At 42.0% G+C, this 24,157-nt stretch overlaps 1 protein-coding gene across 1 annotated transcript in view; it reads right to left on the reverse strand.

The window, feature by feature from the left end:
- Positions 1-284: 284 nt before the first annotated feature.
- The window catches only part of ALG14 (ALG14 UDP-N-acetylglucosaminyltransferase subunit), a 90,507-nt gene continuing 66,634 nt past the window's right edge, over positions 285-24,157 (reverse strand). The window contains exon 4 of the mRNA XM_055341408.1: positions 285-1,372. Coding sequence (XP_055197383.1) covers positions 1,142-1,372 — 231 coding nt within the window. The 3' untranslated portion in view covers positions 285-1,141. The remainder of the gene's footprint in view (positions 1,373-24,157) is intronic.

The raw sequence follows: 24,157 nt of genomic DNA on the forward strand, positions 1-24,157 counted from the left end.
ATTTACTAGTCATGTGATCTTAGACAAGTCACCTGTAAAAGGGGAATAATAACAGACCCTACCTCATCGAGTTGTTATTAGGATTATAGGAATTAATGTTTGAAAAGTGTTTAGAAGCATATTGCAAGCACTCACATAAATGTTTAATAAAAATATCCTCTACTGAGCCTAAACAACCTCAAAATGCCAGGGACGATGATGACCATGACATTGTGAATTTACTAAAACATTAAAAAAAAATGTTTTGAGAGTTTAGATTTCTGAAAACCAGTATCATGCTTTTATTACTAGAACAGTTGGTCACCTTTTAATTTATTTTAACAAACAAGAGATTTCAAAAGGTCTTCTGGATTGAGAACAACGACTCACAAAGCAAAACCGAAGAACAAAAAAGGATACTGGTTCATGCTCAAGGTTCTGGAAGCCTGCGGAGTACAACTTGTCATGAAGCCCATGTGATATATGCTGAAGGGATTCACTAGGGACTTTACTGCTTCCATACAGGAAACAGAGCCTGCTGTATCGGAACAAAAACTAAGAAATATCTTTTTTCTTTTTACTAGGCAAAATATTGTAAAATAAAAAAGAGTTGCAGAACAGGAAATGTTACTAATCATACTAATTCTATATTTAGTTGTAGGAAAAATACTACTAAAACAAGTCAGAAGATAACTTGTAGGTAGTGATACAAAAGAAAAGAAATTTGGTGCACGGAAGCTTAAATACTTAATGGCGTATTAATGTTTGTTTTATTTTTATTTTATTTTTAAAAAGATTTTATTTATTTTTTTGAGAGAGCGGGAGTACACGTGTGTGTGGGGGGGGGGTAGGGGGGAGGGAGAGAGAATCTCCAGCATGCTCCATGCTGAGCGGGGTGGCCTGACGTGGGGCTCGATCTCATGACCCTGAGATCACAACCTGAGTCTGACTCTTAACCAGCTGAGCCACCCAGAGACTCCTTAATGTTTGTTTCGTAAGAGCACCTTCGGTTTCCTTACTGGGTTATTTATACATTTTTTTACTCTTCACCACCAATAATTCTCAGGATCTTCAGAAGCCTTTACAATAAAACGTGTAGTATTTTCTACTCCATTTATAATAAATATGGTTGACTGCAAAATTCCAGAGAAGCTATCATTTGTCAAACAATTCGCCCGAGGTACACAGACTTGGGGTACTTCTCCTTCAGAGCCGGCCACTGAACAATGAAGTAATCGGAGAGGTGAAACAGAATCTTTCCGGACAGGGATAAATGTTCTACTCGGCAGATGCTTTCAACATAGACAATGATCACTTTCTTTATTCCTAGTATCCCAAGGAGAAGGGCAGATATGCAGATAGGAACACATGTTCCTGGTCCATTACACAACACCTTAAAAAAACACAAAGTTGAAGGTCAAATTAACATACAGAATACTAATCTAAAAGAGGCATTTGAAATTAATAACAGTCACATTTTAGGAGAGATTTTTATTACTCTATGCCTTGCATTATTCCTTGTCAAGATCTAGGATGTAGCAAACCCATGCACTTGGGAGCCAGGTAGCGCTGTGTTGCAGGCTCTCCTGCTTATCACTGTGTGACCTGGGGCAAATAACAGAACTGCTCTGGGCCCAGGGGGCCTGCCCTGTGCGACCAGAGGCATCCAGCACACTGCCTGGTGCTCAGCCAGTGTTCACTGGACGCGTGTGTGATGCTCTTTTCCAACTGTTTTATGGATCACGTAAAAACATCGAAGACAGATAAAGTTAGCTCTGAGTCAATATTTTCTCATGTATCAGCTTGTTCTTGATCTCTTAAAATAATTTTATAATAGTTGGAGCGGTGACATGTAAGATGTAGGAGAAAATGTCTTTTAAATGACTATGTAGGGGATCTCTGGGTAGCTCAGGGGTTTGGCGCCTGCCTTTGGCCCAGGGCGCGATCCTGGGGTCCCGGGATCGAGTCCCGCATTGGGCTCCTGGTGTGGAGCCTGCTTCTCCCTCCTCCTGTGTCAATCTCTCTCTCTCTCTGTCTATCATAAATAAATAAATAAATATTTAAAAAACAAATAAATAAATGACTACGTAGAGTATCTTTGTGGGATATAGAATCATTTTAGGAGTTCAACCCAACAAATGGGATATTTGAGAGAAGTGTACTAAATAAATGTCATTTCTTTTCAAGAGAATTTAATCTGTGCTTGTGGTCCAGAGAGTTTAATGCCTTTGAATTCTGCTAATTTTTATAGATAGTCACTGGTTAAAAACAATTTAGTTGGCAAAAATAACAAGAAAAATTAAAAAATAAAAATTCAACTCCTAGAGCAACTGCAAAGAATTTTTAGAAGTCTTTTTTTTTTTTAAGATTTTATTTATTCATGAGAAACACAGAGAGAGTGGCAAAAATGAGGGCAGAGGGAGAAGCAGGCTACCCATGGGGAACTGGATGTGGGACTCGATGCCGGGACCCCATGATCACGACCTGAGCCAAAGGCAAATGCTCAACCACTGAGCCACCCAAGTGCCCTAGAAGTCTTTTAAGAAAATGAGAGGAAACCTATTTCACAGACTTATTGGTAAGATAACTTATTATTACTTTCAGTAAAAAAATGTATTTGCACAAACATCTTAATCATATGCTTATATTGATTGAATTAGTAGCCCTAACAAAGCATCTTTCTTTAATTAGGCTCCACACCCAGTGTGAAGACTGACCTGGGGCTGGAACTCATGATCCTGAGATCAAGACCTGAGCTGAGATCAAGAGTCAGATGCCTAACCAACCGAGCCACCCAGGTGCCCCTAATAAAGCATTTTTTATTCCACAAATGATAAAACAGGAGATATGTGGTTGTCTAATGCATGCCTGTTGGGCATTACTTACAATGTCACATGATCTTTCCAGCAAAAAGTCCACAAAACTTATCAGACCTCAGAGAACCTTAGAGTTGAAAGGGCCCCTAGATACACTACCTCAGCATCTTGGCATTTCAGAGATTCTCCCAGATGGACAGACGTCCTGCCTCAGCTGCGGGCGATGGCCAGGGCTCTTAGGGTTTGATAAAGGTTATCTGATCTAGGCGCTGCCCTTCCTGGAGGCATGACCACTGGCACACCATTCACAGAACTTTGGGAAGAGAGAAGGTGCCTGTTTCAGGGGGGAACCAATCTTTTTTGTGTCCTCTTTAAAGTGTTTACCTAAAATTTAACCCCTTGTCTTTATGAAGAATTTTTGTTCAGTTTTTCTTGGATTACCAGCTACCAAGCTGCTTTTCAGATCAGTCTTCTTTAATCCCCAGTGAGTTGCCCCTATAACCTTTCTTCATAGACCCTCAAGGCAGTGTAATAGAAAGAAAACAGGACTGAGAGTAGGGGGAACAAGGTGCAACCAACTTGGGCAAAATAGAAATGGGAATCATTGCCTCAGCTCTCACCACCACTCTTTATCAACAACTCACTGTATAAACATTTCACATACATTATTTTAATTACTCCTGATAACAATCCTTTGAGGCAAGTTTTATTGTCCCTTTTTGCAGAATAGGAAACTGAGGCACAGCAAGATTGGGCAAGTTGCCTGATCACATGTTTAGGAGTGGGAGAGTTCATTTTTTTGGTTTAAGATTTAATTAGAGAGAGAGAGAGAGACTGAGAGAGAGACTGAGAGTGAGCGCATGCAGTGGGGAACGGGAGAGGGAGAGGGAGAGAGAATCTGGGGCAGACTCCCCACTGAGCATGGAGCCCGATGCAGGGCTCGATCTCATGACCCTGAACAGAAATCACAAGTCAGATGCTTAACTCACTGAGCCACCCAGGTGCCCCAGGAGTGGAGGAGTTCTATTGCTTTAGTCACTTTTTCTTCTGTGACTCAGTTACCATATACACAGGGAGACTGAACTAAAAGGCTTTCCCTGTCAGCTCCACGATTCTTCTAATTCTATGACTTTAATTTGCGTCTAGTTTTGTCTTATGCCTAAGTTACAAGATTGTTCTGAATCCTTTCAGGGTTTAGAATTCTAAAAATCCTATTAATGCAAGGTTTCTCAACAGTGGCATTATTGACATTTTGGATAGGATAATTTTTCATTGTGGTGGCCTGTCCTGCACACTGTAGGATGTCTACTAGCACTCCTGGCCTCTACCCACAAGATTCCAGTAGGCAAGACAATTAAGAATATCTCCAGGCATTGCCAAATGTCTCCAGTCGAGAACCATTGCATTAATGAATCCCCTAAACTGTGGATTATATGTTGCTTTTCTCAGTCTTTTTTTTCCATTGTACAAAACAAAATGAAACTTAAGGTTAAAATATAATGTAAAGACTAATTGTTGGGTCTTCAATGTCACAAAAATATTTACATGTTTGTTGCCTTCAAAAAATGTACACATCCACACGTGTTCATTTTGCTCTCTATATACACAAGCTGTGAATACTCTGATAGAGACGTCTGTAGACAGGGAAATGACTAGACATTGGTGGGAGATGTACTGACAACCTGCTATAGATCAGAAGCAGAGACTGTCAGGATGAAAGTAGAAGTTAAAGGTATTCATTTATTTATCTCTGCCACATCTCTATTTTGAAGCACTTAGTTTAAAAGTCATAGGTATGATAAAACCACAAAACCATAAATCAAGTACTTAAAAAAAAGAAGGGCAAATTAATCTCAAGGAAAACTTAGGCTAAGGAATGCTACTTTTAATTAAGCACAGGTTTTAACTCTGAGTTTTACGGAAGCCTAGGCAAAAAATTAAAACATTGTGGATTATGGAGTTTCCACTGTTCAATGAAGCGTATCAGAAAGACTTATTCCAAGGACTGAACAAAATAGAATTAAGTATAAAAGATTTAAACAATGTTAAACAATATAATGGTTGATGTTGTCTTTTTAATTTTATAAAAAACATAGAAGTATTCTTTATATTTTTATTTCTTAAAATGGACATTCTCAATCAATGTGGGGCATTGCTTTTATTCCCTCTCCTCCTCAATACCCTGTAAGCTCCTTATGGGCAAGGTCAACCTCTATATTCTGTACCTGGAACAAAAAAGGCACTCACTAAATTCTGCCCAAAGGAAGGAGCAAGGGAGTAAGGGCAGAGGGAATCCTTCTTTGCCTATTGTATATGGAGTCAAATGCTCTTTTTGCTACACTCAACTCTGTGACTCTATTATACCCGCTTATCATATATATATATATATATATATATAATGGCTATAACTGACAACTTTTAACCCCCCCCCCAAAAAAAAACCCCAAACCAAAAAATCCCAACCATCCCACATCCATTTGCCTTTTCTCTGGGGAACCACTGCTACCTGTCTCTCAACTTAAGCACTGGGGTGGACTCCATACTCAACCATAAGGAGAGGACCTATGACTCCAGTCTGACCAGTAAGGGCATTGAATTTCTCTGACAAAAGTCACCTGATTAGGAAAGAGCACCTAATCCAGTGAGATGCCACAAGATGCAGTGGGACGTTTGCTGGGACTGCCCAGAGAGCAGTGCCTTTTTTGCTATACTGGGACCTAGGAGGATGTAGGCCTGGCACGGTTAACATTTATCTTGCTGCCATGAGGATGAAGCCATCACAACGTAGAAGAGAGCAGAGATGAGAGATGAAGACAGGACAAGTCCCAAGGTAGCATTTACAATCCACAAATCCAGCTGTGCCTGAAGGAAACCAGATCTATCCCTAGACTTGACAGGTAGGTGAGAGACTACATTCCATTTTTGCTTAAGCGGTATGAATCAGGACTTCTGTCACTAGCAATAAAAAGTATACTAACTGATATAGCCCTTTATTTTGTCTAACTCCCTGACTAGCCTCGGACTATTTGCAGTGCCAACTGGTAGGTGTTCAGTACGTGCCTGCGAGATGAATTAACAGACCAATAAAGCTTCTCTGAGAGCATAAAATCCAAGAGATGTACTAAGAATAATATAACTCAGAGGTCTAGAAAACAGAGAGAGGTCAGGGCTAATATAAATAAGAAGTCATGAGGGTGGATGAGCCGGATCAAGGATCAATAGTTACAAGAGGATTGTTGTTCTGTAGACTTGGGTCACCAGAGGCCAAGTCCTGTTGCCTGAGACACAACATCAGCATGTATGAAGAGATGCAGTTAACTTGGGTAGCCTGAACTCAACTCCCAGCCTAGTAGGAACCCCATACACAGAATATGGGCCAGGACCTCTGGGGGTCCTGGATTGGTTTGAAGTTAAGAGGCCATGAGGTTGAGAGTGCGCCAACAGGGAGTGTGTGAAGGAGAGACTGCAAGCCAGATGGAGAGTCCAACTAGGGCAGCAATTGCAGGGAACAGAGAGGCAGAGTCCAACTCTGAGGTACCAGCCTGAAAGCTAGGCTTTCAAATAGTCTCTTGCTGGTGGAGGTCGAGGCTGGAGAGAGCTCATGAACTACAGGAACAGAGCTGCAGGGAAGGTTCAGCAGAGCTTCTAGGGCCATGAATAAACCTGGAGAACTGGAGCCCACTGTCTAAGTTGAACAGGTTTAGGTGACCTGTGGAGGTTACAGGTTTCAGAATCAACACTTCTGTATGTAGGATACTGGCTCCACTTTCTAGACAGGTGAATGGGGAGATGCAGAAGGGAGCAAACACTGAGGTTTGGGAATTGTCTGGAGACACTGGGAGAAAAACTGCTTGGACATAAGGCTTACTAGGAAGCAAAGTCAGATGAGGTCCTTAAGCATGCACCTTCTTATTTCAGAAAATTAAGAAAACCACAAGGCTACCTGACATAGCCTGTGCCCAAAAGTGAGCCAAAGAGAATGAATCAATGTTTCTCATAATCATCAAAGCTACAATGATAGAGATCTGAGATTTGGCCAAGAAAAGAGTAATGGAAACCTCAGGGATAGCTATTTCAGGGAATCTCTGGGCTAAAATGCAGGGCAGGGGAAGAGTGAGCTGGAGGGGGAGGAGAGCTTCAGGAGGAGCCAGGTGAGGTGAGCAGGAACCAATGATCTACACGTAAAAGGTCAGTGGGAACAGAGTGGTGGGGAGGGAGGAACTTACTCTATAGCAGACAGTGAGTTCTTTCAACACCAGAAGAAAAGAATCCTGAGTTTGAGGTTAGTGTGGGAAAACCTGTACTTTTTGAGGACATGACAAAGGATAAGAATGATGGAACTGGAAGTTTGCCCCCAGCAGATTTTCTTTTACATACTAAAATAATTTTCAGCTCAATGTGAAAACTATAAAAAGCATAAAGAAAAAGAGCAATCCTTCTAATTTCATCAATCTGTTAACATTCTCTTTCAAAAAATGTCTTTATATAAACATTTCTATATTTTACTATAAATAGGATCATATATGCACACACATAATTGTATGTAAACACCATAAAGTTTAGTTCTGTGTGTTATAAAAAGTCTTAAAAAAATCCTTGTTTTTTAATGATTTTATTTATTTATTTATTTATTTATTTATTTATTTATTTATTATTTATAAAAGATTTTATTTATTTATTCACGAGAGACAGAGGGGGGCGGGTGGGCAGAGACACAGGCAGAGGGAGAAGCAGGCTCCATGCAGGGAGCCCAATGTGGGACTCGATCCCTGGGCTGAAGGCAGGCACTAAACCACTGAGCCACCTAGAGATCCCTGACTGCATGTATTTAATTCTATGGATATCTCATAACTCAATTAACTCTTCTCTTATTGGTAGAAATTTAATTTTTTTTTCCTGTTCTAAATCATGCTCTTTGAACATCTTTGTCTACAAATCTGTGACCCCTATGGTTTTAATTTTGCATTGAACTATGTTCCAGAGTTCTCCCTGAGTGAGAGGTTAGAAGAAACAGTTCAAGGACTTAAAGAAGTTGTAGAAACAACTGTCATGGATTGGGAATGGGCCCCACTGTGTTTTGTTTTGTTCCTGCCTAGAATTTGTTCCAGCGATTTCTCACTGAACTGTGGCAGCAAGTAGAGCCCACCTCTCATAGCACAAGTGAGACTTCTTTCTAGGTCCTCTTTGCCAATAGTGGATGGGCTGGGGACCCAGCTGGATGTTTCTGCCTACCTCTGACTAGGAGCTAGCAGTGTAGGAAAGCAACTCTGGAGAAGAAACTATTCTTGTGGCCAGTGTGCCACCAGAAGAGTCTCCTGTCCAATATTAGTGGTGCTTGTTGTAGTGTTCGCTGTCTAGCAGTGGTGGCACAGGGTCCTCCCAAACCAGCTTGGCAGCCATGGAATTTTGGCCATGGTCCCACCTGCCCAGTTCTTAGCTTGACCCTCCATGTTTTCTCATCCTACTCCATTAATTTTCTCAGTAATTCTTTTTTTGTTTTTTTAAACATTCTTTTTTGTTTTATAAGATTTTTAAATTTTATTTATTCATGAGAGACACTGAGAGAGAGGCAGAGACATAGGCGGAGGGAGAAGCAGGCTCCCTGTGGGGAAACTAATGAGACTTGATCTTGGATGCCAGGATCACGACCTGAGCCAAGGGCAGAAGCTCAACCACTGAGCCACCCAGGTGCCCCTTTCTCAGTAATTCTAAGAGCTCTTCTTTTTAAGGTTCCCAGACTCAATTCCAAAGTGTGTGAGAGGAGGAGCAGGGGAGGGGCCCTTATACACAATATCAAACAATTCTCAGATACCAGTAGTGTATGAGAATTTAATTCAATGTTGACATTATCCATCCAGAGATAGTACCAGATTCCGCAGGTGAAAGGTTCAGTCCTACAAGATGGGCTCTCACCCCTCACTTCAGACACCAATCACAAGCCAGAGGCTGTTATCTTTGCTTCCAACTGACAGGCTATAGCCTAAAAATTAGAACAACCTCCTCCTTACATTATTTATTTATTTATTTATTCATTCATTCATTTATTTATATTCATTCATTCATTCATTCGAGACACAGAGAGAGAGGCAGAGACACAGGCAGGGGGAGAAGCAGGCTCCATGTAGGGAGCTCAACGTGGGCCTCGATCCCTGGACTCCAGAATCATGCCCTGGGCTGAAGGCGGCACTAAACCGCTGAGCCACCCGGGCTGCCCTCCTTATGTTTTTAATTTGCTAGAGCAGCTTGCAGGACTCAGAGAAACAATTATGCTTACCAGTTTATTAAAGGATATTATAAAGAATATGAATAAACGGCCAGATGAAGAGATTCATAGGATGAGGTATAGCATATCACTCTCTCCAATCTCTCAAGTGTTCACCAATCCAGAAGTTCTGTGAATCTAGTCCTTTGGGTTTTGATGGAGACTTCATGACATGGTCATGATCAACTAAGTCACAGGCCCCTGGCAGATTTAACCTCCAGTGCCCTCTTCCCTCCTCCTAGATGGGGGATGGGGGGAACTTGAAAATTCCAACCCTCTAATCACAGGGTTGGTCCTCCTGGCAACCAGGACTCCAAAGTCACCTTCATTAATGTAACAAAAGACTCATTCATAGCCCTATCACAGGAAATTCCAAGGGTTTTAGGAGCCTTGAGCCAGGAACCTTGGACTAAGACCAAAAACATGTAAGAAATATATGGCTGGTCATCTGAATATGGGTCTGAATGACCAACTATATATTTCTTACAAATCACAAAACTGTAGCTCTCAGTAGCCTTTCACTAAACTCTTTTCCTGTTTCAATCAGCAAGAGTAGATTTTTATGGTTTGTTACCAAGAACCCAGACTGGTATGTGAAGAACAAAGGCTTTGAGAGCAGCAAATGCAGAGTTAGAGGAGGGGTGGATCATGTCGAAAGGCAGAGGATGTGCTCAGGCAGGACTGAACACTGAATCGTGAGCACAGGAAGCAGGCACAGTGAGTCATGGATGAGGACGAGGCTGGTAGGCAAGCACTCCAGGATGGGAAGGACAGGTGTAAGGCCTCATCCAGAGGGGAGGAGGGCACCATCAGTGAGGGAACAGTTCAGGAAACTGGAGAGAGAAGCATCTGAGAATAATCAAGGGAGTGAGGAAGAAAATACAGTTGGAGAGCAGGTGGTCTGTAACACGTAGAGGTTACTGTTAGAGCACCAGAAGGCAGGGGGTAAGCCTGAGGAAAGGCAGCACGGAGTGTCTGTGAGCAGCGGAGGTGGACAGCAGGAAGGAAAGGATGTGTAGCAGATGGGATGATGTATTCCTTGGCTCACGATACGGTACACTGTATTTCTTCTTTTTTTATGTATTTAATCATCTGAGTATTAACAGTTCAACAGAAACATCTAAATATCAAAACCAATGTGAAATAACCACATAAATCCTAAACACTGGAATCACCAACTATTTATGAACCTAAAGGTCCCTTACAATTCGTTTGCTAACACAGTGAGTTTTCAGAGTTGTCATCATTGTGCATATAGCATTTTGAGGTCTACTTTCCCAATTCTTCACTACTTTCATTCCATGTGCTACACAGTTGTTTGTTGTTTCGCTGCAACGAATGTGCCACGGTCCACCTGGATACTTCCCTATTTCTCTAGACCCAAGTATAGCTTTCATTTTCTTTTAAACCATATCAAAAAGGTATGTAAATTATAAATTGTTCCCATGTAGGCTAATGTGCTCATGTTGTAAGGATACTGATTTTATTGCTGGCTCCTCAAAGGATCAGTTACTTGCATTTTGATTGGTGACAACTAAAAAAAACTGTTCCTACTGTAAATCAGGTTCCTGGACCCAATTCCAATGTGTGTCTCTGTGTGTGTATACTTCCCCATACCAACAATGATCCAGACACCAACTGGGTGTTCTACAATTCAACTCTATTCTGAAACTATCTACCAGAGACAGAATCAGATTTCACAGGTGAAATTTTCACAGGCTCAGTCCCATCAGACTGCCCTCCACTTCAAACACCAGTCACACAACTGAGATGTTACTTGTGCTTCTGATTGACAGGCTACAAACCAGAGGCTCCAACCACCTGCTGGAACTCAGGACACCAACTGCAAGTCCATGTTACCAGTACTTCTGACTGAATGGCTGTGAATCAGAGGTTCCCATGATCCCCTCGTTCGGTTCAATTAATTTGCTAAACTGGCTCATAGAACCCAGGAAATTCCATTTATTTGCTAGATTACTGATTTATCACAAAGGATATTAAAGGATATGAATCAGCAGCCAGATGAGGAGATAACAGGGCAAGGGATGGGAAAAGGGCGAGCCAGGCTTCCAGGCCCTCTCAGAGCTTGCCATTCTTCTCAAATCTCCATGTGCTCACTAATCCAGAATCTCTCTGAGTTCTGTCTTCTAGTTTTTTTTAATGGAGGCTTCATCACACAGCCACGATTGATTAAATCATTGGCCATTAGTGAATATCAAACCTCTAGGTCCTCTTCCCTCCCTGGAGGTCGGGACTGAGAATTCAAATCCTTGAATCACATGTTGGCTACATTGGCAACCAGCAACCAGCCCACATCTCAGGGGCTTTCCAAAAAAAAAAAAAAAAACCCAAACAACAAAACCCAACAATCTTTACTATTCTCATCACTTAGGAAACTTAGGAAATTCCAAGGGCTTTAGAGGAGCTTTGAGTCAGGAACTGTGGATAAAGGCCAAATATACATGAGAAATAAATTTTGGTCACCTCAATGACCAAATACACACTCTACTTCTAAATCACAGTGTTGTACAATATAATAAAAAAAGAGCAGTGAACTTTGGTCCTGTAGTATCTTGCCCAATCAATTAAGTTCCCTATACTGACACCCCGACATTGATTACTCCAGTTCAGCCAGAATATTCTTGTTCATATTGCATTCACATGATCCACAAGAGGCTGGACAACATGGTACTTATGGGCCAGGCATTTGCAATTACACAGACCTGGGCTGGCTGTTCCACAGCATTGTGACCAGGGACAAACTGCTTATCCATTGCATGGCTCAGTTTCCTCATTTATGGATTACTTCATTCAAGAAATATTTATTGAGCAAAGATAATATGCCAGGTACTGTTCTGGATATTAGAGATGTATTAGTGAACAGAAGTCAGTGCCCTCACAAAGCATACACTGTAGTAGGCAGACAGAAAATAACAGATGCACGTATGAATATATTAACATAAAGCAGGATAGGGAAACAGGAGATATGGAGGTCAAGGAAGATGTGTGAAAAGGGGGTTTGTGAGCAAGGATCTGATGAAGTGGTATAGTCTTCCAAGTGAATCAGACATTGCATAGAGCAGGGGGCAGGGGAGATGGAGCAGATTTTGTGGGTGACCGTAAGTTACCAAGGGCCAGTGAAAAAGTTTGAGAGGTTGGAGAGGGGCAGGAGTTTGAAACAGATTATAATTTAACAGAGCTGTTATGTCCAAGTGAAACTCTGTCTCAGGGGTTTGACTTCTTGTGTACATATTGGAAACAAAGACATGCAGGGCCAGATGACCCTGGTCTGATGTCCTTGTGTGGAGGCGAATAAGAAATGCTAATAATAAACTCTAATGTATTCTCCTTGGGAGTTTGTAGGGGTGAGGCAGAGAATGTTAGGTGGGGAAGAGTAACCAACCAGAACACAAAGAAAACAGCATCTACATAGTTGTGTTACAGTGAAGATTAAATAAGATAATACATGTAAAGTATCAAATAGTGGTTGGCCCATGGTAAAAATTCAGTAAATGGCAGCTATTATCATAATCTATCCAAAAGTGAAGTAGTAGAATTGTAGCATTTTTCAAACTCTTAGAGGAGTGCTCACAAAGCTCTAGCCTCATACTCTGTCACAGTCATGGATAGCATCGACCTGGCATGATTTATCCTACCCTTCAGAGGATACTTTTTCAGAGAACCCAACCATCCATTTTGGTCTCTATGTTCCAGTCATATTTTTTGCCCCGACTGCTTCACTCCAAGTGATGTCTGTATAAAAAAAAAATGATAGAAGGAGCCTGATGACCAGCAGTGGTATTTTCTGGATTTCCACAGACGGTAGATGACAGAGGGATTCTTGAATGTTCCTGCTCTGGGTCTGTGGAGCCCCAGTAGCTCCCTCTCAGCCTGTGGCCCAATGGCTGTGAAAGCTGAATGGCCACAACATGGTCAACAAGCCTGATGACATGATGAATAAGCCTGATCTTGTTCATTCCAAAACAGAGCTGGCTATTTTCCCCTTGTATGGGAAACTAGACTTCCTAATCTTCTGGTGACCTTCCTGATTTGCTGGGTTTGGGTTCAGCGACAGGGGTGGTGGCTAAATAGGAGGCAGAGACACAGGCTCCAGCATCTCCTCCACAACTCAGAGGCGCTGTGTAGTTCCAGTGCGTGTTAGTAAGGCCCTATAGACCAAGGCCCACAAGGTTTGGCACTCTGTACATGTTGACGGCCAATCCTCCCACTGGAAGTGCAGAGTGGGCAAAAGAACTCAGAGGTTGTCAGGGGACACAGTGGGTTGGCATTTCATTTCCTTGTCCTGATCTTCCATCATAAAAAAAGTAGATACATAAAATTAAAACATATATATATATATATATATATATATATATAGTCTAGTTAAGCCATGCCTGCTTCATGTCATTATTAAAGATCATTGTCAGGCTAACCAAACATTGTTTTCCAACCCTTCTTGGAAGCAGTTGAGGAAATTGAATCTTTTAGTTTTCCTGTTGTCAGGACCAAATGGTCAAGGTGACGTTTCCTGCCCTCTTGGCATTTTTTTTTTTTGTTTTGTTTTGTTTTCATTGTATTTTCAACTGTCTGAATTTTTTCCTTTTGCTTTCCCCACACCCTCTACTCAGTTGCTCTCCCAGAAGCACAGACTGCTAGCTGTAGATGCAGACTCTGAGAGTCATTTGGTCCAGTTCTCTCCTGTCGCCTGAGGAAGAAGGGCAAGACCTTGACCTTTACAGGCCCATACTATTGCCTGTGTGGCATTTTGCATAATTACCTCACTTAAACCTTATAGTCACTCTCTGAGGTGGATGCTGTTATCCTCGTTTAGGACACGAAAAATAGGCACAAAGAAATTAAATGACTTACGTAAGGTCACACAGCTGAGACTCAAACCTAGCTTTTAGAAGACAAGCATGGGCTCTTCTGTCCACCATCCTGGTCCTGCACCTGTCAAGCAAATCTGGCATTAGCTGGAAGTGGGCTAAAGGCAAGGCTGGCTCCAGGGCAGATATGATGCACGGAGTTTAACAAAGGTGAAATTCTGGCAAATGTTACTAATATTTTATAGCCTTAATAGAGAAATTAGTGGTAGATTGTAACATACCATTGGAGTAGGATGAATTAGGAAACCTTTTCAGCAGATTAAATAGGAAAAATGATTAACATTTTTATAAGAAAAGGGAGTATCCTCTCAAAACAGGAAAGAACTGGCTTATTCAAAGCAATTATATAATTCTTGACTCTTGTCAAGGCCCCTCTTGACTAGACAAGTGATATTTTCTTCATGATCCTTCTCTTTTTTTTTTTTTTCATAAAGCCATGTATAAAATTTCTATCGTGCTGAACTGAAAACTAGTCAGCAGTTTTCCTTAGATAATTTACACCCAGATTATTTTGGCAGTGCAGGCATATCTTGTTTTACTTCACTTTGCTTTATTGTGTTCCACAGATACTGGGTTGTTTTGCTTTTGTTTTTAACAAATTGAAGGTTTGTGACAACCCTGCATCGAGCAAGTTTATCATTGCTGTTTTTCCAACAGTATTTGCTCACTTCATGTCTCTGTGTCACATGTTGGTAATTCTTGCAATGTTTTAAACTTTTTCATCATTATTATATTTGTTATGGTGATCTGTGATCAATGATCTATTGTAACTGTTTTGGGGAGCCACAGATTGCAGCCATATAAAATGGCAAACTTGAAAAATTTGTGTGATCTCACTGCTCTATCAACTGGCCATTCCCCTTGTCTCTCTGCCTTTCCTTCGGGCTCCCTATTCCCTGAGACACTATGATATTGAAATTAGGCCATTTAATATCCTTACCAGAGCCCCTAAGTATTCAAGTGAAAGGAATAGTCTCATGTCTCTCACTTTACATAGAAAGGTACAAATGATTACGCTTAGTGAGGAAGGCATGTCAAAAGCCAAGAGAGGCCAAAAGTTGCTGAACAGTCAGCCAAGTGGTGAATGCAAAGGAAAAGTTCTTGAAGAAAATTAAAAGTGCTACTCCAGTGAACACACAAATGATAAGAAAGCAAAACAGCCTTATTGCTGATATGGAGAAAGCTGTAGCAGTCTGGATAGAAGATCAAACCAGACACAACATTCCCTTGAGCCAAAGTCTACACTAATGACTCTTTCCTGTTATATACTCAAAAGACAGGAACACTGGTAGGAAATGAGAGAAGCAATTCAATTCTGGCAGAAGTCGTTTTATGAGATTGAAGGGAAGAAGCCATCTCTATGACATAAAAGTACAAAGTGAAGCAGCAAGTGCTGATATGGAAGCTGCAGCAAGTTATCCGGAAGATCTAGCTAAGATAATTCACGAGGGTAGCTACACTCAACAAGATTTCAACGTAGACAAAGCAGTCTACTATTGGAAGAAGATGCCATCTAGGATTTTCATGGCCAGAGAGAAGTCAATGCCTGGCTTCAAAGCTGCAAAGGACAGGCTGACTCTTGTTAGGGGTTAATGTGGCTGGTGACTTTAAGTCAAAGCCACTGCTCACTTAACATTCTGAAAACCCTAGGGCCCTTAAGAATTATGCTAAACCTACTTTGCCTATGCTCTGGAAATGGAACAACAAAGCCTGGATGACAGTACATCTGTCTATAGCATAATATATTAAAATATTTTATGCCCACTATTGAGAACTGCTCAGAAAAAAGATTCTTTTCAAAATATTACTGCTCATTGACAACACACCTGGTCACCCAAAAGCTCTGAAGAAGATGTAGAACAAGATTAATGTTTTCTTCTTCTTCTTCTTCTTCTTCTTCTTCTTCTTCTTCTTCTTCTTCTTCTTCTTCTTCCTCTTCTTCCTCCTCTTCCTCTTCTTCTTCTTCATTTTTTTTTAAATGTTGTTTTCATGCATCACATAACATCTATTCTGCAGCCTATGGATCAAGTAGTAATTCTGACTTTCAAGTCTCCTTATTTAAGAAATACATTTCATAAAGTTATAGTTGTTATAGATAGTGATTCCTCTGGGGGACCTGGGAAAGGTCCATTGAAAACCTTTTGGAAAGGATTCATCATTCTTTTTTTTTTTTTAAGATTTTATTTATTTATTCATGAGAATACACAGAAAGGAGAGAGAGAGAGGCAAAGACACAGGCAGAGGGAGAAGCAGGCTCCATGCTGGGAGCCTGATGTGGGACTCGATCCGGGTCTCCAGGATCACGCCCTGGGCTGAAGGCGGCACTAAACTGCTAAGCCACCTGGGCTGCCCAGGATTCCTCATTCTATGTAACATTAAGAACGCTTGCATTCATGGAAGGGCTCACAATATCAACATGAACAAGAGTTTGGAAGAAGTTGATTCCCACCCTCACAGATGACCTGGAGGGGTTCAGGGCTTTAGTGGAGGCAGTAACTGCAGATGTGGTAGAAATAGAGAACTAGAAGTAGATGTTGAGTCTGGAGATGGGACCAAATGGCTGTAATCTCATGATCAAATTTTCACAGCAGATGAGTTGCTCCTTATGGATGAGCAAAGACAGTGGTTTCCTGAGATGGAATCTGCTCCTCGTGAAGATGCTATGAAGATAACTGAACTGACAACAAATGATTTTGAATCTTACATACATTTAGTTGATAAAGCAGCAGCAGGGCTTGAGAGGACGGACTCCGTTTGTGAAAAAAAATTCTGCTATGGGTAAAATGCTAGCAAACAGCATCACATGATCAAGAGAAATTGTTCATAAAAGGAAGAGTCAACCAATGTGGCAAACTTCACTGCTGTCTTAAGAAACTGTCATGGGGCACCTGGTGGCTCATTTGGTTAAAGGTCTGACTTTTGATTCCAGCTCAGGTCATTATCTTAGGGTTGTGGGATGGCACCCCACATCTGTCCCTCTCCCTCTGCTCATGTGTGTTCTCTCTCTCTCTCTCTCTCTCTCATATAATAATAAAAGAATTTGTCACAATGACTCCAATCTTCGGCAGCCACTACCCTGATCAGTCAGCAGCCATCAACATCGAGGCAAAATCCTCCACCAGCAAAGACTACAACTCACTAAGCTCTGATGATGGTTAGCATCTTTTAGCAATAAAGTATATTTAAATTAAAGTATATGCAGTTTTTAGACATGATCCTATTGTATACACTTAGTAGAGACCATAGTATAGCATAAACATAACTTTTATATGCACTGGGAAACCAAAAAAATTCATTGACTTGCTTTATTGTGATACTGGCTTTATTGCTATGGCCTGGAACCAAATCTATAATATCGTTAAGCTATGCCTATATAAAAATGTTTATGAATTTTTATAGAGGATTACCTGATTCCTTAGTTCTGAGTCAAAAGGATACACAGAAGCGCTTGCCTATGAGATTCTGGTTGTGTGTGTGTGTGTGTGTGTGTGTGTGTGTGTGTGTGTGTGTGTAAAAGAGAGACATTTAGACAATGAAATAAAGACAAAGGATACTACTCAATAAATTGAGATGGATTAAGTAGTTGGTTAAACATAGACTCTGCTGCCAAGCTCGGACGCCACACCTTGAGTAAGCTGTCAAGGTTTTCCAACAAACATGTGCTTTACTCTCTGCATTCAGGTATTCACAAGTTATTTCCCCTTAGCGGTCTGCCACACATTTATCAAAATCCTAGTGATGGTGCGTGATCAGTAACATGCATGAGCAGAGTGACCCTGCTTGTCAAAATCAAGGTAGTTTTTGAAGTTTTTATTGACTTTAACCTTTGGCTGAGTTAAAGGTTACATTACTGATTCCTTCCCAATATAGACTCAGAGGACAGGGACATTGGTAGGAACTGGAGAAGGAATGAGTTTATCCCAGTTCCATTCAGAGAGGACCCTTTTCAACTAGCAAGGACAGAAGCGACTCTATGCTAGTATTTCTCAGGCCTTCCCATCACATTCACCGAGGGGCAATCACCCAAAATGTAATTCTTTCCAAAGCAGAATCTCTTGGTCCAGGGTCCAAGAATATGCATTTTTAACAAGCTCCCAGATTCTGGTACAAACTATAGCTTGTAAACCTCTGTGCTATACTGCAGGAAGGAGGCTGGCATCACATCTACGCTTATTTATTCCTGCAAAAGGGGTCTGTATGTGCTAAGGGAGAAGGAGATGAGGCTACTGGTGATCATCAAAGGCCATTCTCTCTCTCTCATCCTGCAAGACCATTTTGGGGGCAGGAGCCCAGCTGAACTCATCTGGAGGAGCTTTTCAGCGAGCCTGAGGTTCCTATTAGCAGAGAACTCTTTTGGCAAGACTCCTAGAAATCGAGTAGCCTGGGGAGGAGACCTATCTTAAACTTAAAGCGCTAGAACCTAGGTCCTTAAATTAGTACTTAATGCTTTAAAAAGGATTAGTTGACAGCATTCTGAGAGTAGGGACAGGATACAGAGAAGGCACTTGAGGTGTAAGAGAACAGAAAGGGACATTAATAGGGAGGTGGCAGGTGGCAAAGCAGCATATCCTCTCTTAGCTACCAACGTGCTCCATCTCACCCATGCTGAAGAAGCCGTCTCTGCAGACGTGGGGGAATGGTTTGCTGCATGCTTTCTGGCATTACATCCGGGATCTTTGGGGAGGAGAGGGCTGGAGAAGTAGGGCCTCAGTGGTGGCGCTCCGCCAGTGTCTTCTTAAGGGCAGGGGCAGGGGCGCCTGGGTGGCTCAGGGTTGGGTGTCTGCCTTTGGCTCAGGGTGTGATCCTGGAATCCCAGGACTGAGTCCCACATTGGGCTCCCCGCAGGGGGTGTGCTTCTCTGTGCCCCTCTCTCTGTATCTCTCAAGAATAAATAAATAAAATCTAAAAAAAAAAAAAAAAAAAAAAAGGAAGGGGCAAGAGGTTTTCATCTAGCAGGTAATCTGAGAAACACCCTACCTGACCAAAAGCCAAATCTGGTTAAAGAAGAGATTCTCAACCACTATGGAATCGTGAACCTCTAGGTTTTCTAATTCAGATATGGAACCTGTGTTTTTGGCAGTAAGAGTTTCTAATTGTGAACAAGATGCAATATCTGAGCAATTGACAGGCCAGGGAGAGGGCAGGACTCCAGGTAAGGGCATGGACTCTCCAGCCAGACTGCCTGGGAGTGAGTCCTGGCTCAGCCACTTCATCTCTGTGTGAACTTGTGCTAGTTATTTCACCTAATTTTGCCTCAGTTTCACCATTTGTAAAAGGGGAATTGAAATAGTGCTGTCTAGGTAAGGTTACGGTAAGGATTTTTTTAAAATATATTTTATTTATTTACTCATGAGACACACACATAGAGAGAGACAGAGAGAGAGAGGCAGAGACACAGACAGAGGGAGAAGCAGGCTCCCTGCAGGGAGCCCGACATGGGACTCATTCCCAGGACTCCAGGATCACACCCTGGGCCGAAGGCAGGCACTAAACTGCTGAGCCACCCAGCGATCTCCTATGGTAAGGATTAAGTGAGGTAAGGCTTGCAAAGCACTTAGAACTCAGCAGGTCCCTTACGCATATTTGCTATTATTTTTCTTTAAGTCTCTCTGCCTTGGGTTCCCTCACAACAAATTCCAAAAGACAGCCTTCGAACTGAAGGAGGAAAGGAATCCTCATGTCATCTGTATGGCTGATGTTCTTTCAAGATCAACAGTGGCTCTTTTGACTTAATTACAGTCTTTCTTCCTCCCCAGAGCTGCGCTGAGGGCACTGCTGGGCCACAGTCCAGGCATCCTCTGTTGGGGCAGCAGGTTCCCAGGTCCTCTCGTGTGAGCCTTTTAAGGGAAAAGGAGGTGGGTTGGCAGAAGAACAGACCCCTATTTTGTGCAGTTCGGAGAAGAGGGCAAATAACACGTACTCCAAATTATTTACTGGTGAAGCTTCCCAGGGCAAGACTGAAAATGAAATTCTGTTAGAGGTCCATTCTAGGGCATAAAGTGGAATTATCTCCGCCAGGATTCAATCTGGCTTCCTGAGTCTGACAGAGCGTTTCCAGGGAGAGCAAGCGCTGCACAGACTTTAATGCCACTCCTTCATTATCATCCCTGACTCAGGCCCCCACCAGGGTCCAGCCCATCTGACCTCCCCTGCCAGCTCACTGTGGCTCCTGTCTTGGAGAGCTGCACCCCCAAACAAAACTGCACCGTGTTTGGTTCGGGAAACCGTTGGCAAGGGGAATTCTAGAGAATTGGAGCAAGGCACTCACATATGGGGCAGATGCTAACTTTAAATTTGATGTTAATTGTAACTGAGGGAATTAAAATCCACGTTGTGGTTCTAAGAGCTCCCACTAGCCCATCACTCTGGGCTGTCTCACCTGTATGTCTTTATTAAGAAATTTTTTCATGAATTCAACAATTACATCCTGAGCAGAGTGGGTAGCACGCTAAAATGAGGACGGTGCGGATGCCACAGCTTCAAACTATTTGGCTTTGAATACTATCTCTGCTGCTTAGTAACCATCAAACTTGGGGCAAGTCAGTTTTTTCCCTTATGTCCCAGTTTTCTTCACTACAGAATGAGGCTAAAAAATGGCAGGTAACTAACTCACAGGCTTGTTGTAAGGATTGAGTTAACACGTATGAGGAATTGTAACGATGCCTAGCATTTTTCTTGGCACGGGGGCCTGGGAAGATGGGCGAACCATCAGGGAGCCTATAATCTACAAATGTGGTACTGCATTCAGCTTCTATCATGTACTTTGCACAAAATGGGTGCACAAAAAACGTCTTGGGGGAAGGTGGCAGAAACTGCTGATTCACTGTTGGGTCTCCAAGGGTGGTGGATGGTTTAACATCACAAAATGCCTCAAAAAATAAAACAAAACAAAACCAAACCCAATGGCTTGTACATTGGCTCCACAAAGAAAAACAAAACCTTTTTATAACATGTCATTAGTTAAAAACTATTCACTCCAACACTGAGAGTCTTTAAAAACTATGAAATGAACAGGAAAGTTTTAGTCTTTAAACAGATAGAGGAAATATTTTTTCATTGCCTTATGTAATCACTTATAAAACTTAAAGTGTGTGTTCACCATTGATATGCCCGTAACACTCTGCTACGAGGGGCACTGAGTGCTGTTATGTTCAATCAATATAAACCTTTAGACTATAGATACAGATATAAAAAAGTGAGAGAACATCACAGACTGTTCTAAAGCCATAAAATTGATCCCCTCTCCTTTCCCCTTCCACTTTTTTTTTTCCCCCTTCCACTTTGCAAGAGTATTCACTGATCTTTTCTTATTCATAGTTTTTAAGTCTTTGTTTTAAATCCAAAAGTTTTTAGGAGGCCTGGTGGCTCAGCAGTTGAGTGTCTGCCTTTGGCTCAGGGTGTGATCCCGGATTCCGGGGATCGAGTCCCATGGGCTCTTTTGCATGGAACCTGCTTGTCCTCCCTCTGCCTGTGTCTCTGCCTCTCTGTGTCTCTCATGAATAAATAAAATCTTTAAAAAAAAAAAACCCAAAAGTTCTTGTAGCACCCTATAAAATCAGACTACAAGGAGAGAGCGTGTTCCAGGGCCTGAATTCTTTCTAATCCAGTTTAAGGCAAAAGAAGAATGCAATTTAAAAAATCCAAAGAAAATAAAGATGCAGTCTACAATATAAGTAACATCTAGCTAAGTATCTGATTAAGTACTTTTTGTTAGATCTGGTTTTTGAAAAAACTGGTCAGACATAATTGTGCATGAGGTAGGAGTCTATGATAGCCTTGCATTCTGGAAAGCATGTGGCCCCCAAATGCCCCTAACATGGTTACTTACGTCTTTTCCTGTTTTCCTTTTTCCTTTTTTTCCCCTCTGTGCAGTCAGTTCCTACTGCAAATCCCTGTGTTATACCATACCCTGTAGCTCTGACCTGTCAGGGGGTTCCCTCTCTAGCTCTCTCGTGGGAGAGTGGTCCACTCCCTCTTATTGGTCAATTCTCTCTCTCTTTTGGCTCCACCTGTCTTCCTAGGCTGGATTCAACATGTTAACCCTCTAATCTTGCTGGGGAAGGGGCTCTGGAAGCACTATCATCTGAAATCTTTTTATTTTAACTTAAAAAAACAAACAAACAAACAAACAAACAAACAAACAGCTTTTTTATCTGATCCATTTCTCTGTCTCCCTTCTCACCTAAACCTTCTCACCTAAACCCTGCCAATTCCATCTCTCAGGCCTCTTCAGTCTGGCCCTGATCTCCACCACTTGGGGTGAGCCTCTCACCTGGTTTGCTTAGAGCCTCCTACCTTTCCCAGGCCCTCCTCCTCCTTCTCAGCTCCACTGTCTGCAGCGTTACCATGAGACTTCTTCCTCAAATACAAACCTGATCCTGTTATCACTTATCGTCAAATGCTTCCTGCTGCCCCCAACATAAAGTCCCAACACCCTAAAAATTCTTTTCTAAAACTCCCTATCTGTATTGTTTTCCTTCATCACCGTGGTTTTAGATTTAGATTATTTTCTACAGTAATTGAGAAACTTGTGAGCATCACTCAAGTTAATATAACAATAAAGGTGAGGAATCAAGGCACGTATTTCTCATGTAATAATACCTGTTTGCAGCCACATATTGTACTTTAGTGACCCTTCAGGTACAACCAGTTTTGTCATTCTGAAGTAGACTTAATTGTTCCAAATACTTTATTTGTCCAAATTAATGAGTTTTTTTGAACACATAAGCCAGGATTAGAAAAGATTTGGCCAGTATGCTTCGTGCAAATCAAAAGCTTTAGGACCAGTAGTCCCACTTATTTTTTTAAAACAGGAATGAGGAGGGGAAAAATGATCAAATTAGGGCTCAGAAAGAAAAGAGAGAGGGGGCAATAAAGATAAATCAGACCCCTGAACGACCAGTTCTATTTCAGGCTGATTCTGACCAAAGAATGACAGTTATCGGGTCCTCATTTCAGTCTCCACAGCCACAATAAGAGATAGGTATGATTATCTGTATTTCACAGGTGAAGAGACAGACCGGCAATATTTATTTTGTCTACTATGGTAACCATTGGAGAAGTGTAATGCCCACACTTAAGGGGGAAGCTCACCCATCCTGTCTCCCTGGAGGGAAGAGCGAAGTGTCTTCTCACTTAACCCTTCCCTGGGGAAGAGGAGTGGCTTGCCTGGGCAGGGAGTTTAGAACAGACTGAGGATGCTCAACCCTGCCAGGCCCATGGGTTTTTTTTACTTTCTTTCTTCTAGCCTATTCATCTTCCATATCTGTCCTTTACTCTGGCTTGTATGCAGAATAGAGGAGAGAGGCAAGCCTGCAGCCTAATTGAGGCGAGAAGACTTAGTAAACCCATAGTGGCCACATATAAGAGCCACATCCTCCAATCTGGCTTTTATCACTCAATAAAGCTAATATTTTCCTTTCTGTCTTATTTCTCAATTGGTTGTGAACATAAAAAGGGAAGACAGAGGGCTATTAACTGGCTCCCTAAGAGCTAAATACAAGGCACATAATAGGCACTCAATGAATATGTGTTAAATGAATGAATGAATTTGTCCAAGTCCACAAAGCCAATAAACAACAGAATAGAAACTTGAATCTATGTCTGATAGAAATGCCCATGGTTTCCTAAAATTCCACGTTAGTGCTTCTTTTTTTTTTAAATTTTTATTTATTTATGATAGTCACATGAGAGAGAGAGAGAGAGAGAGAGAGAGAGAGAGAGAGAGAGGCAGAGACATAGGCAGAGGGAGAAGCAGGCTCCATGCACCGGGAGCCCGATGTGGGATTCGATCTCGGGTCTCCAGGATCGCGCCCTGGGCCAAAGGCAGGCGCTAAACCACTGCGCCACCCAGGGATCACCACGTTAGTGCTTCTTATAGAATGTTCTATTTCCAGATTTCAATTCATGCTTCCATATGGCTGCCAGGAAACCGGAAGCACTGGCATCAACTGCTATAAAAACACACATACACCTAAGCATTTAGCTGAGAATCTGCTGGTCTACCACCGTGGTTAGGGATGAGTTCAGCATGTCTGCTTGTCGCCGGCTCTATCATGGGCCACTACTGACTGAGCCCTGTAGGTACAGGAAGAAGGGGGGCGGGAAGATAGGGAGAAGCAGTGGAGGTGGCACCCGCTGCGCACGGTACAGATGGGGGGGAAAGGCAGGCAGCTGGCCTGAAGCAGCAAGCACACAGAAGGGGCAGGGCAAAG

The sequence above is a fragment of the Nyctereutes procyonoides genome, unplaced genomic scaffold (genome assembly GCF_905146905.1).
Source record: "Nyctereutes procyonoides isolate TBG_1078 unplaced genomic scaffold, NYPRO_anot_genome, whole genome shotgun sequence".
NCBI classification, from domain to species: Eukaryota; Metazoa; Chordata; class Mammalia; order Carnivora; family Canidae; genus Nyctereutes; species Nyctereutes procyonoides.